Source organism: Hipposideros armiger, unplaced genomic scaffold, assembly GCF_001890085.2.
Source record: "Hipposideros armiger isolate ML-2016 unplaced genomic scaffold, ASM189008v1 scaffold_11, whole genome shotgun sequence".
Classification (NCBI taxonomy): Eukaryota; Metazoa; Chordata; class Mammalia; order Chiroptera; family Hipposideridae; genus Hipposideros; species Hipposideros armiger.
The window spans coordinates 7,679,572-7,693,077 of record NW_017731361.1 but is presented as its reverse complement, the minus strand read 5'-3'; the positions used below and the strand labels follow the sequence as shown (position 1 = coordinate 7,693,077).

The 13,506-nt window shown below is 45.1% G+C and overlaps 2 protein-coding genes across 4 annotated transcripts in view; one reads left to right on the top strand and one right to left on the bottom strand.

Annotated features, from left to right (window-relative positions):
- Nucleotides 1-8,408, bottom strand: part of SH3RF2 (SH3 domain containing ring finger 2) — a 108,753-nt gene extending 100,345 nt beyond the window's left edge. For all 3 annotated transcript variants that reach the window (XR_002126332.1, XM_019663429.1, XM_019663420.1), the window contains exons 1-2: nt 8,311-8,408; nt 6,796-7,279 (exon numbers count right to left, since the gene is read on the bottom strand). Coding sequence is in view for 2 of the 3 variants with exons in the window: in XM_019663429.1 (XP_019518974.1) it covers nt 6,796-7,173 (378 nt within the window). In the remaining variant the exon portion in view is untranslated. The remainder of the gene's footprint in view (nt 1-6,795; nt 7,280-8,310) is intronic.
- GRXCR2 (glutaredoxin and cysteine rich domain containing 2) overlaps nt 7,286-13,506 on the top strand; it is a 61,597-nt gene continuing 55,376 nt past the window's right edge. Inside the window, exons 1-2 of the transcript XR_002126333.1 lie at nt 7,286-8,010; nt 9,415-9,468. The gene's annotated coding sequence lies outside the window, so the exon portion shown is untranslated. The remainder of the gene's footprint in view (nt 8,011-9,414; nt 9,469-13,506) is intronic.

Here is a 13,506-nt window from a genome sequence, read left to right as displayed (position 1 = left end):
CAACTGATGGCTATTAGTTGGGAGGGGGTGGGGATGAGGGAGAAGGGGAAAGGGTTAGACAGCATAAGTAAGGTTTTTTTATTGGCCGAGGTTCACTCCTTCAAATTAAGCCACCTTACTACCTGACATTTTCATAAACCATCATTTCTTTAGTCTAAGACTTCTTTGTCTTAATCAACTTCACTGAGTTGTAATTTACATACAAAAAAGTCACTTGTTTTACGTGTACAGTTTGATGAATTTAGACAAACCTATGTACCATCCCATAAAACATTTATATTACCCCCCCCCCAAATCACTATAGTTTATAGTTTTGCCATTTCTAGATTTTATATAACTGGAATCAGACAATATGTACTCTTTAGTAAGACACTCCTTTTTTCACATCTTAATGTTTCTAAAATTGGATGTATCTTACAGTGACTATCTAACATAGTAGCGTCTTTTTTCTCTTAAGAGCTATAACTAAATAATATATATTATAATGCATAATATCTTTAAATAAATATGTTGGTTTTACCATTAGGCTGTAAGCACTGGGAAAGTGAGAACCTTGACTTTGCTGTATAGATTTCCATAGTGCCTATAGCTAGACACTACTGATAGGAGCTAAATAACTATTGCAGATGGTTATGATAGGGAGTTTCAAACAGTTTTCCAAAAATATCTTCTAATGGCAAGAACTTGTCTAAAACTCTTCTTGGAATGAGTCACTGGTCTGTAACTATAATAGAGGTTCTCTTTGGGGGCTCAGTTACCCCTGCATTTGTATGATACAGCATTTCCCCAAATTTGTTTCATGGGCAATTAATGTTACTCAAGGTGCTACTAAAAGGGGGGAGGGGGCGCCACTGTCATAAAAATTTGGGAAACATTTCTTATTATAATCTCCCACTTAGAGATTAACAATTCATTAGCATGTTAAAAGTTCTGAAAAGTCCTGCAGGAAAAAATAAAAGTTTAGATGTTTTAATCTCAGGTTTGTTTAACCTCGGAGCTTTCTGGAACATGCATTAATAGCTTACAGAATACACTTTGGGAAAGACTGGTCTAATATATAAGCATGAATTGAAAAAATGAGAAAGAAAGGGAGAAAGTAAAGAAATTGAAGAGAGCTGTATTTCAGCTGGTCCCAGCTAAGCCCAAAGCTATGTAAGTCATTTGGAATGGGATAGATGAGGATGCTTTTCTCTAGTCAAAGGTTGGACTTCCCATGTTTCATAATCTCTTTATTGTATGAAGGGACATGTGGCAGTAAACCATTCCTAAAAGGAAATGAAAACAGCACAAAAATATGCATGGCCGAATCCCTCAGGTGACATGCCACCCAGTGCCCATGGTGGATAAGTGAGGTTGAGTAAGGAGACCCTTCTGCCCCACCCATCTCGCCAGGCCATCCCATGGAGGAGGATGAGCTGCTGTGTTTGTTCACTGTTTGGCCAGACCCCTTTAACTGATGAGAAAGCTGCAGCAGGTAATAGGATGGCTCACTAAAACAGAGAGGAGCCCACGTGCAGGAATTACTCTGATCACTTAGTTGATGGCAAAGGCCTTCTCCCAAATAGCACTGACAACAATAAACACAGAGACGAAGGCAGTCAGAGTGGGCCGGGTGAAAATCGGGCAGAGAATGAAAGACATGAACAAGAGCTCCCTTTCATTTAAAAAAACACTATTTTAAACATTGTCACACAAGCAAATGACTTTTTTCTCTTGGCATATATTCCTATGAATTTTAACACATATATAGATTCATTTAACTGCCACCACAATGGGGACGCGGAATAGTTCCATAACCCCGTAAGTCTCCCTCAAGCTATAAAAGTCACATCCTCTCATAGCTCATAACCCTTGGCAAACCACTGAAAACCACCATTTTGCATCACTGTCGTTTTGTCTTTTCAAGAGCTCTCTTTCCTTTTGCTGTCCCCTTCCCTTACTTTTCAATGGAGGTCTCTGCATGTGTACGTGTGGATGCAAAGAACTCCAAATCCAATGCCAAAGGACTTTCTCCTCTAATGTTGGTTGTTATTTGCCGTTGCTAACATTTATGAGCACCCATTATGCACCAGGCACTGTACTAAACTTTTTATATACATTGTCTCATTTTAATTTTATAATAGCCCTATGATATATGTACACTGCTGTTGTCTCCATGATACAAATATGGAAACTGAAGGTCAGAGAGGTTAAATGAATTGCCTAAGGCCTCACAGCTAACGAATAACTGCTCAATTTGACTACAATCCTTAAACACTATAGTAATCAACAAAAGGGAGGGAACTGTAATGAGGAAGGAAGTATAGGTTGGGGACAGAGCTAAGCTGGGGCCACGTGGCTTTTAAAAAGGTTTGCAAATGTGTGTGAAACTGGAGAACCATCTGGATCTCCTGACTTCTCCACCCCAGCTCCTGCCTTTACGTCTTCTTCCACCTGCCACATGTGGTCCTCGCTGACCCAGGTGGCACCTGCCTGCTATTTGCAGGGGCTTGAAATGGGTTTAGTCCCCTTGCAAATTTAGCAAAAACCATGGTCTGTGTCGCAGCTCTGCTGCAGGACACAACAGCTGAGACCGAGAAATGGGGCTCAGATGCCTTCTGGTTTCTGCCCAGCCTCAATTCCCCCATGTACTTTCTGACCTCATTTTTCTCCCTCAGTTGCTTGCAACACCAGCTGAAAAAGTTTCTAGGACACAGCCACCTGCTCTGTGTGCTGGAGGTGGCAGGTGTGTTCTCGCTGAGACAGGGCGAGTGAGATAGGAATGTGTGTGGTTCGCATGATACTTAACAAAGAAGGGAGAAAGTCCAGCCCTGCAAAACCCAGGGTGGCAACATTTGTGTTAGGGAGAGTGAGAGGCAGGGGATAGGAAAGAGAGAAGTTAATGAAAAATCGGTGATGCTTGGAAGTGGACCAGGTTCTTGCCATGCATGTGGTGTTCCTTTAAGCTTGCTATTTGGGGAAGTGAAGTTGGCTAGCAGGTTTCCTCCTAGAATCAACTCATGTAAATCATGGCCATGGATCACTGGGAGACAAACAAAAGAAGCCAGGAATCAGGGTACCAAGGACTATCTCTGGAGCACACCCGATTAACGATGAAGGGGGTGAAAGAGGGTGTGTAATTTAGAGTGGAAAGTGTTGAGTCACCTCAATAACAATAACAGCTAACATTTATTGAGCTCCTAATCTGAACCAGTCACCGCGCTAAGAACTAATTGATGTGAATCATCTCATTTATTTCTCACAGCAACCCTCTGAAGTAGGTATTTCTATTACCTCCAATTTACAGGTGGGGAATGGGTTTGTGACTCACCCCAATTATACAACTACTGAGGGGCAGAAGCAGGATTTGGATTCTGATTTTTTCCAACCTAAGTTCGTAAGTACTTAGCTTTGTTGCTTCCCTGCCTATCTGAATTCAGAAATACTATTAAAGGGTAACAGAATCAGGAGGAAGACAGATCAGCTATTCAGGAGCCCCTCATCTTCTCAAAGCCTTGCAAAGCTCCTTTGGCCTGACTGCAGTCTGGAAAGGAGACGAACCAGTGGGATTCACTCTGTCAGGGGCCCTCTGGGCGTCTGCTGCTCTAACCTCCCGGTTTGAAATCATGGCATGCTGTAGAAACCTACAGCCATTTCTCAAGCTTTCTCTTTACACAATCGGCTTGGGAGCATTTTAGCTGGGTAGGCACAAGGGGCTATTTTTTTTTTCTCTCTTGGGCTGGCACCATACCTGTGACCATTTGTTCCACCCTAGCATACTGGCTGGCACAAGAAGCACTAGGCCTCTTGGAGCCAACAAAAAGACAGTGGTGAGCTTGTTTATTAGCAGAGTGTAGGTGAGCAGAACAGGCTTTGGACTTAAAAAGCTCGAGGACAGGAAGTTAAATGAACTCTTTCAGACTGCCAGGTTAACACCGAGTCCTCTGGAAGAGGTGTTTTACAAAATGGTACCCTGTAACACGGGTTATTTATGCCCTCTTAGGGGAGTGCTTCATACTTAGTATTATCCTGGCCTGGACTCATCATAGACTCAAGTTCAATAATAATACCTATTCTACTCCCCTGCAAGGGCTATCACTCCTTCTGTGTTTTGTAAAATGCCTCATGCACGGCAGGGCACCATCAACAGTCAATAATAATGTTTACTACGATAAGGATCTTCCAAATGCCTTTCATCTTAAGGATCTCAAAGTGCTTGGCAAACACTAATTAGTTAAGTCTCACAATGGCTCTCTGCTTTTACAATACATTTTCCCATTTTACAGAAATTTAAATGGAGACCCAGCCAACTTAAGTGGCTTGCCCAAAGTCATACAGCAAGTTTAAATTAATGATAATGATTCTGCTTTGCATTTCAGGTAATGCATATGCAGGACATGGCATATGTTTTCTAAGGTGATACGCCGTGTGTCGCAAAGATAATTTTTACAGTGTCCTGGAGGAAGGTGGGCAGCGAGTATTATTAACTGTTGACTAGACTGGGTAAACTGAGGATGGGAGGGCAAGTAACGTGGTGAGGATTTGACTGAGGATGCAAGTCCATTCCTCTGACTCACAGCAGAGTGTGGCATCCCAGACAATCCTCAGTTCTCTGAAATGAGGGATGCAGGATTGCTTTCACACTTACAGGAAAGCTAGCTATATGTTGGGGAGTAAAACAGGTTGCAGCGTGACAGCCATATTTACATCAGGAATGGGCTTGTTCATGTCCCCATTGAGAGAGGCAAAAGGGATGATGTGAGGCCCTTCAAGAAAGCTGGGCTTAGGAAAAACAGGCAGCTCTGCCCTCTTTCAGAGCATCTTTTTACTAAACCAGGTCCTGCCTGAAAGCAAGAGCCCTCAAGGACTTGATTTTGTCTTTCAGCCTCACAGTGAAGACAGTGATTCTGTCTTCACTGGACAGGACTTGGTCCAGTGAAGCTCAGTGGGTGGGCACAGTGCCATGATTGGCACCTTGGTCTGATGTTACAAGTCGCTGGGAAAGAGTTCCAAGGACATGCAGTATCTTAATGGCTATTGCTTACGTATGACCAGCTGTATCCCCACAACTCCCTCTGCCAGGAGGGGCCTGGAATCATTGTCTAGGGTTCAAAACCTTGGTAGCTGTGGGTCCATGTGTTGCTACCCCTTCTTAGCAACATAGCCACATCGAAAAAGGTGAAAACACGAACAAAAATACCCAAAGGCGATAAGGGACTTGCCTCCTTCCGGTCTGGCAATGCATTCTTAGTGAGTAATGATACTTTATCAGGAGGCCAGACAGACTCTGCAGGGTGGGGGAGGGGAAGGGTTGCCGGGGTTTCAAGAATTCAAAGGGAGATTTGCTGGCTGGAGATGGAGCCCATTCTCTATAAATAAGGCATGTCTGAGAGAAGTTGGCTCCCCCACCCCCATCCTGCCTTTTCCAAGCCTGTGACTTCTGACTGATGGCTGGACCCAGGGCTAATGGGAAACCTTAAAGAAGAGCGTCCAGCCCTTTTCTGGAATGTGTTCACACACACAAGCACAATGGCAACAAAAAGTCTGGAGTGAAGACACCGCTCCAATGCCCCGCCTCTTCCCACTCTCCTTTTTAAACGGTTCCACATTCCCCCTACTGCATGGGTGGCTTGAAGGCGCAGGGAACTGAAGGAGAAGTGAACTGTTGGAAGGGATATTTTAGAAAATCGTTCTGAACACACATCACAAGCCCATTCTCCTTCGCTGGGAAGGACTCCAGAGGACCTCCCCCTTTCCCCCTTTCACCCAGTTACTTCTCACAGCCCCGAGTCCTGGGACCCTGGGACGCTGCTGCCAGTACAAAAGCTCTCAGTAAGGAAGACTGCACAGAGCCTGGCTTTGACTCTTGAAGTTTGCCGGTGGGTCAGGCCACAGCTTGCCATGTTCAGGTTGGCACACTGACTCCTGGGGTGACAGTGCAAATAATCCTGCCGGATGCACAGACAGCTCACGTCTTTCTCTGGAGACGCTCCCTTACACAGACAGCTTCCCGCAGCAAGGCTCCCGGCGATTCGCATTGTCCAAACACCCAACGCATCCCCTGGGCGATACCTTATATATATAGGCTCTGCGGGGGGGCCCCTTTGGTGTTTAACCCCAGCCGCTGATGTGCATTTGATGTGTGTTTTATTCATTTTGTAAAGTAAGACACATCTGCGGGGCTCCTGTTCACATGTGTGCTTCCCAGCCCTGCGTTTCCCACCTGTCAGTCCACCCACACGTGCACCCTCCTCCTGTACCTCCTGTACCCTACTGGGGTGTCAACTACCTTGATAGCTTTGAATGGGTTATGAATGAACATTTGTCATAATAGCACTTTATGACGGGGACGGGCTGGGAGGTGGATCTGGGTAACAGTCAAACAAAACCTGACATCTGGAAACTTCTCCGAGATCCCCAAAGCAACAAGCAGTTGGGTTTGTTGGCTCCCTGTTTCCTATCCGTCCTGCATTTCCTATGCACTGGGCTAGCCTCAGGACAGCAGAAGCCAAAGACCAAAAATAAAATCAAAGAAAGCTTTCCTTGTCCTACCACCTTCTGGATGAGGAGCAAGAAGAACCTCCTAGGAAGCTCCCACAGTTCTAAGAAGAATTCCTGGAATGAGCAGATAGGCTCAGGATTCCCCCAAATGTCAGTAAAATGGTCGCCACCCAACAGAAACTGATCTCCGAGGAATACCCGGCAGCACCTGTTAGACAGTTAGACACGTAACTGCAAGACATAGCCCCTCGCTGCTGGCACACACAAATGCAACCTCCAAGTGGACATGATATGAACAAAGATGATCTTTCTTACCCCATCCATGTGGATTCTGATGTTAGGCACGAGCCGGAACGGGCTGGACTGCAGGCCTCTGGGGCTAGTCCTGCTTTTCCTGCTGTCCTGTGAGGTCAGCACGCCAGGCTTGCGGAAGGAGCCCCCTCTCCCTGAGCTCTGGCCCGAGCGCACACCATCCAGGAGGCGCACGAGCAGTAGGTTGGCCGGCAGCGCCTCGATACCGCAAAACACGGGGGCCCTGCATTCGGGGCACCTCAGCTCCTTGTGGGCCTTGAAAATCCTCTGGAGACATGGTTTGCAGAAGGTGTGCTGGCAAGGGAGGACCTTGGCTGTGATATCGAGCTTTTCAAAGCACACGGGGCACGCCAGAAGATCAAGTAACGTCAAATCATCCATCTTATTTTAAAACTCCAGTCCTGAGCCGCAGGGGCAGAGCCCACATTGTAGGGTCAGCTAAGCCAAGCGGGCAGAGCCGGTCTCTTGAGCGTGTCAAAGTTGCTGCCTGTTTGAAGGAGAATGGATGAGAGGAGAAAAAAAAAAATATGTGACTGCTGCGAGAGCTATACCCCACCTACATGGAGGCAGTATCTCATAAGGCAGTTTGCAAGTACTTTGTTCTAGCACCCAAGTTTCAGATGACTCATTCTGATTCAGTGCTCGCAGGTATAAGACCCAGCTCCCGCCTGCTGGAGGCTCCGAGGGAGCCTTCAGCCGTGACTGACTACTTACTCATCGCTCTTCCGTGTGGAAGGCAAGCGTAGGGAGACAGAATTAGCCTGTTGAAGTGGCTGTACCCACTTCCCTCTCCCAGCCAGGGCATGAGGAGGGTCCTTCACCACCCAACACAGTTTCAATTCTCAAATCAATTTCTGGAAGCTGGAGCTATCAACCCCTTCTTTCCCTAGGTTTCAGTTTATCTATCATTGGCAGCACCTGCAGACAAGTCAAGTGTACATGGGTAAGTTTATCTGACTCTCATGCAGATGTAGAAATATTTCCTTCCCACTGCGTCTGCCCGCATCATTTTGTTCTGGCAACGTACAAGGAAAACGTCTACTAGAAACTCACTTTCAGTGACAGACACTAGCCTCGGAGACAATATTCCTCCCACAAGGTAAAGTCATGCAGCCTGTTTAGCTACTTTGACAATTGCTCTTAGTTTCACCAGAAGCAGCTAGGAATTCTGGAATGTCATCACAGCCTGCAAAACCCAAGATGGAGCAGCATACACAGGTGTGTGTGTGTGTGTGTGTGGGGGGGGGCTGGTTCTAAAAGTTTCCGTTTAGATGTCTGAAAAGAAGTCTCCAGGTTAGAAAAGTCTCCTGGGAATAGGTCCAGGGCCCCTCACAAGTGCCAAGGCTTAGGTGAACTCAGCTCCTGGTCTCCCCCCGCCCCAAGGTTCAGCAGGAGGGCGGGTGGCCCCACTAGGAAGCAGAACAGTCACGGCACAGGAGGATGAGAGATGGCGCCTTGCCTTCCAGAGACAACTCCCCAAAGATGTCAGCTCTGGGGAGCTGTGCCGGGGTCACTAACCTTGCGCTTGTTGAGTTCAGCTCAGCAGGATCCGCGGCTCTGCCTGGCTCCCTTCAACTTGCCTCCTTTTCCCCAAGAGCCACGCTGCCTGCGGCAGCTTGGAAAACTTTAACAACTGGGAGTCCTACTCCTTTCAAGGGATCGCCTTACCCAGCCCTGTTAACTCTTTCACCGCCGGGCAGCCAGCAGCCGGTTTTCCTTGAGCTCACTCTGCTCCGGAAGCTCTCCTTTATGCAACAGGTTATAAGGGGGGCAAACCACGTCAGCCCTTAAGACCAAGTATTTATAGTTTATATTTGCACCTTTTTCATTTTTCTCTCTCAGCCAAGAAGTCAAAACCCGCTCAGTTATAAACATGTGAAGGTGACTGTGTTTATTTTTAACCTATATAAGGATTTCCTGAGAAGGTCAAACACAGTAATGGTAGGTATGATAACAAAGGTAAGCAGTCACCCCAAAAGTATTGCCTCTTAAAAATCATAGTCAATCCTTGAATTTAGAGATTTGAGGGGGACTTGACTGATCTTTTGGTTCAGTCTCTTTAAATTGAAAAAAAACAGTGTCATATCCAAAACAAAATGACAATAGTACATACATATCCTTGAAAAAAATGAAAGCACAGAAGGGATTTAAAAAGAGGAAAAGCAATGGCCCCAGCTCTCTCTCTGACCCCTACCCACCGGAGAATTTGTTCATAGCCCCCAATAATGTTTATCCTTTTATTTCTTGATTTATCAATAGCATATTTCATGTAAAGTAACAAAGGTATTTAATAAAGTAAATAGTAATAATATTATTACTTAACACCCCAGTAGCCCTTATCTGTGCCAAGCACTGTTCTAAACACTTTACCTCTATTAACTCTTTTAATCCTTTCAGCAACCCGATGATACAAAGGAGGAAATTGAGACACAGAGAGGTTAAATAAATAACTCATCCCAGGAGTCACAGCTAGCAAGAGGCAGGTGGTCTGTACTCTTAAGTACCATGTCATATGGTGATATAGCTTTAAGGGGAGGAGAGATGCTAGGAGCTAGCCCTCATCTGGGATGGCAGGAAGTCAAAAGATAATGACCCAAATTGACCAATCAACTTCTTTTGCAGATGAGGCAGCTGTGCCCAGTGAGATAGAGAGACTCCTGGAAGTTGCCCAGTGAGGTAAGGGCAGACCTGGGACTAGAAACTGGGTGTCCCTTTTTACTGTATCTTCTCTCTCAACATAAGGATGGCACTTCTGTCTAATGCAGAAAGCATTTAGATACCACTTCTTGGGCAAATCTTCAGAGGGGGAAAAAAAAGGCCTGAGAACAGATGGTGGTGGTTTCCATGTTTTTCAAAGTTCTTCCATGTCAGCTCTGAAAACACAAACATGCATAAAAGTCAAAATGGTGGACAGCTTTAGGATGGAGCAAAGTCAACTGTCCTCTGATTACCAAGGCCAAATGTGGAGATGTGTCAGTTAAAGAGACCATTTTCGACTCTTTATTTTTTTCCAGTCTCTGGAGGCGTTTTTTGAGCTTCAACAACATCACATCTTGCTCTGTCGTCTGTCTCCAGTGACTTCCACTTTTATAGATTCCGTGCTCATCAGGAAGCCCCCTGTAATTTGAGGCCCTTTGAGGAGACTTACTCTGTTTCCCGCTTGGTAAAGCTGAGCTCCCTCCTTTGTGAGCTGCCCTGCTGTCCTCTCACCCCCTACAAAGGTCTGCTCCAGGGCCCAACTCCTGCTGCGGGGCTAGGGAACATGCTTCCTCCTTCCCTCTTGTTCTTAAACACACTCTGTCTCCTTTAGGCGCCCAAGTCTGCACCTAAGGCACACGCACACACATGCTTGCGTAAAGACAAACACACATGTAATCTTAACAGTGACATTTAGGGAGCACTTGCTGCATGCCATGGACCAGGGCCAAGACTTTAAACACATTATCTCATTGAATCCTGCCAACCACCCCGTAAGGTAGGCGCTGTAACTTTCCTAGGCTTACAAGGCTTGTGATCTGAACCCAGCTTGGCCTAGTCCCAGGGCCGGTGTTCCTTACTGTTATTGCTTCCTATGTTATCAAGTCATGTGCATGTCATAAGTATACCCATATACCTTCGCTATGTAAATCCACACACATTTATACATATTGTCCGCATTGCACATACCAGGGCCAGCCCAAAACAAAATGATGAAGTCAAAGGAGCCCGCTGTCTGTAACCTGCCCAGACTCATGGCTCCTCTATGCCCCTTTATGGCCAGTGGTCTCAAAAAGCTCCAAACCCTCCCATCCCCGAGGAAACAAAATAAAACCCAGCTTTGTCCTAGGAAAGCAGGACAGAGCAGTGGGCTGCTCTGTGCTAGCATATTTGGCAATTGAAGATTCAGCAGAATAGAATTGTGATGGTAGCATCTTAGGCACTAGTGGAGGACAGAGAAAGCTTACGTTGACCAGGAGTGGTCTTTTAGCATTTCTCAAATCACACCCTATAGGTGGTCCCCAACACCACCCACATAAGAGGTTAATTTTAGTTGAAATTTGGGGAGAAATTTTCTTGTGAAGCTTTTGAGGAAGGGGGAGAATTTTAAATGGGGATTTTACCCTGGCTTACCCAATTGCTATCTTGGCATCAAATCAGATGAACATCTAGTCCTCAAAAACAAACAAAAAGGTGACCTATGCACACCTTCCCAGACTCCAGGCTCAGGCTACCCCCGTCCATTGCGCCCACCTCATCAACACTCCTGGTTATACTAGTACTGTTACATAGTGATTATAGACTGTGCTCTTTTTAAATACCTGTGTAACATTTATGAGCTTCTGCTGCTTGTATTTACAAGTACATCTTGATTTATGTAAAAAAAACAAACAAACTGCAAACCTGGTCACATTGTTCCCCTGTCCAAAACCCTTCAGTAGGTTCCCAATGAATGTAGGATAAAATCAAAACCTTATTGTCCCCTGCCCACCTTTCCTGCCTTAATTTACCCCCACATCTCCTGTTCACTCACCCACTGCAGACCCACTGGCTTTCGCTCTTTACTCGGAACAGTTTAAGTGTTTCTGCCAGGGGGCATGTGTTCATGCTCATCTTTCCGTCTAACACACACTTTCTAGCTACACTCTTTCTCTTCCTCTCTTCCCTGTATTGCCCCCTTGCTTTCTTTCCCCCCTCCATTGCACGTTTTAGCTTATGTGCCACTTCCTCAGGGAAGCCTTCTTTGATTCTCATAACTAGGAAGTGTATCCTACCCTTCTCCTTCATAACAGTTATCATAATTATAGTTCAGTAATTATGTTATAATTTACCTAATGTCTGATTCCCCCAAAGACTGTAAGCTCCAAGAGAGCAAGGCACTTACTTATGTGTCTGGTCACTGCTTTATCCCTCGTATCTAACACAGGAACTGGAATGCAGTTGACGCTTAATAAATGATTTCAAATGAGTTTATGAAGGAGTGAATGGTATTCTTCAAAAATTGTGCCTGGGCAGATGTCCATGAAACTGTTGATAAAGGTTTTATACTGGGCAGCTCCTCGGAGCCACTCTGAATGTTCTTGGCCCCATCTCTTACCTAGGCTGAGAAGTTTTACCACATTCAGGTGGATGCTACCTGGCAGTGTCTCTCCTCGGGACCCTGTCAAGTACCTCTTGCCTCCTGCCCCAGAGCTGTCCTAATGGTACAATATGGGGCAGCCATGGGAACCTGCTCCGCACCCATGTGTGCGTGATCACAAGTTTGGACCACCTTTAGTGGGTAATAAATGCTTCCCCTTTTCAGCTTTTGGAGCACACAGTCCCGAGATTTCCTAAGGTTCTTCAGAAGGTTCCATGGGATGAATACCATTCTTCCATTGGGTGGCTAATGCAATAATGCATCTTTGTGTTGCCTCTCCCTCGTTCCCTGTATCACTCCACCGTCCTTAACCCTTGATCCCAAATAAGTTACCCTCAAGCAAGCAATCCTTTGTCTCAGGCTAAGATAGTTTTGTGCAAATTTGAAATTAAATCACAAAACCAATGTACAGACAAGTTTTGTCAAGCACATGTACTTATTTATTCTAGTTATAATTTTAGAGGTATGCTATTTTCACTTGACTGGCTCTTTGCCGTAAAGCTAATCATTTGTAAAACAATCCATAAGGAGTACAGGTAGCTGGGAATCTAAAACATGATAACTGCAGGGGTCATGAGGTCTCTCTGGACCGTCACTGGCCTCTTGTTGCCTTCTTCCCTCAGTACCTAGTAGAAATTTGAATATATGTTTTAAATATTCAAATGGAGCTATGTTATCTGTTTCATGATGCTGAATGTCCCTCTGTGTTTTGGTTTTCTAATGATACTGGGAAACTTTTAGAACCATTCAAGGAGAGGAATGATTAGAGGAAAGTGGGCAACCTTCCCAACAGTGGATCTGTGAAGGAAAGCGGAAGGGCAGGGGTTGAATGTCTATGAGACAATCTGTCTTTCTTTGAAAGATACAGGCCTGGAATGAAGTCAACTATGAGAGTTCCTCTTCAATCAGACGGACGTTTGCAGGTGGGACGTGAACTTCAGGGTATTTCTATGCACTCATCAGACATACAGTAAAGTGACCCGAACTGCTGGCGGGGATAAAGAGTCATCCCACATTTTCTAGAGATGACTTATGATCCTTAAGTTTAGTGACAAACAGTATGAACAGCAGTCAAGAGCATGGTTTTGGAGTCTAACAGCTTTGCCAGTTTCTAGAGGGATCACTTGGGCAAATTACTCATTCTTCTGTCCCTTGGATTCTTCATGTATAAAATGAGGTTACTAATAGGACGACCTCATTGGGTTGTGCTGAGGAGTCAAAGAAATGATGCACACAACAAGTGTTTAATAGACGTAGGGTTCTTCTCATCTTTCTCCTTTTTCATAAGCAGATCCCATAAGAGAGCCAAGAGCCAGATGGTTCTTACTCTAACTCAAACGCAGCCCAAAGAAGAACATGCTAGGCCATGGAGTCGGTCAGTTCTTTAGTCATCAGAATGCTCTAACTTAATGCATCCCTAAGCTCAGTCATTTGCATCCTATCTTTATGCTATTTGCCACAGTCATATACTTTTTTAAAATGTCAAATCACTTTTTTATTGAAATATATTCATTTTAAAAGAAACTCTAACAAATACTTCTGTAAATAAAAAAACAGTTTCGTTTGCTACCATTTGAAGGCAAAAGTAAAAGCACATT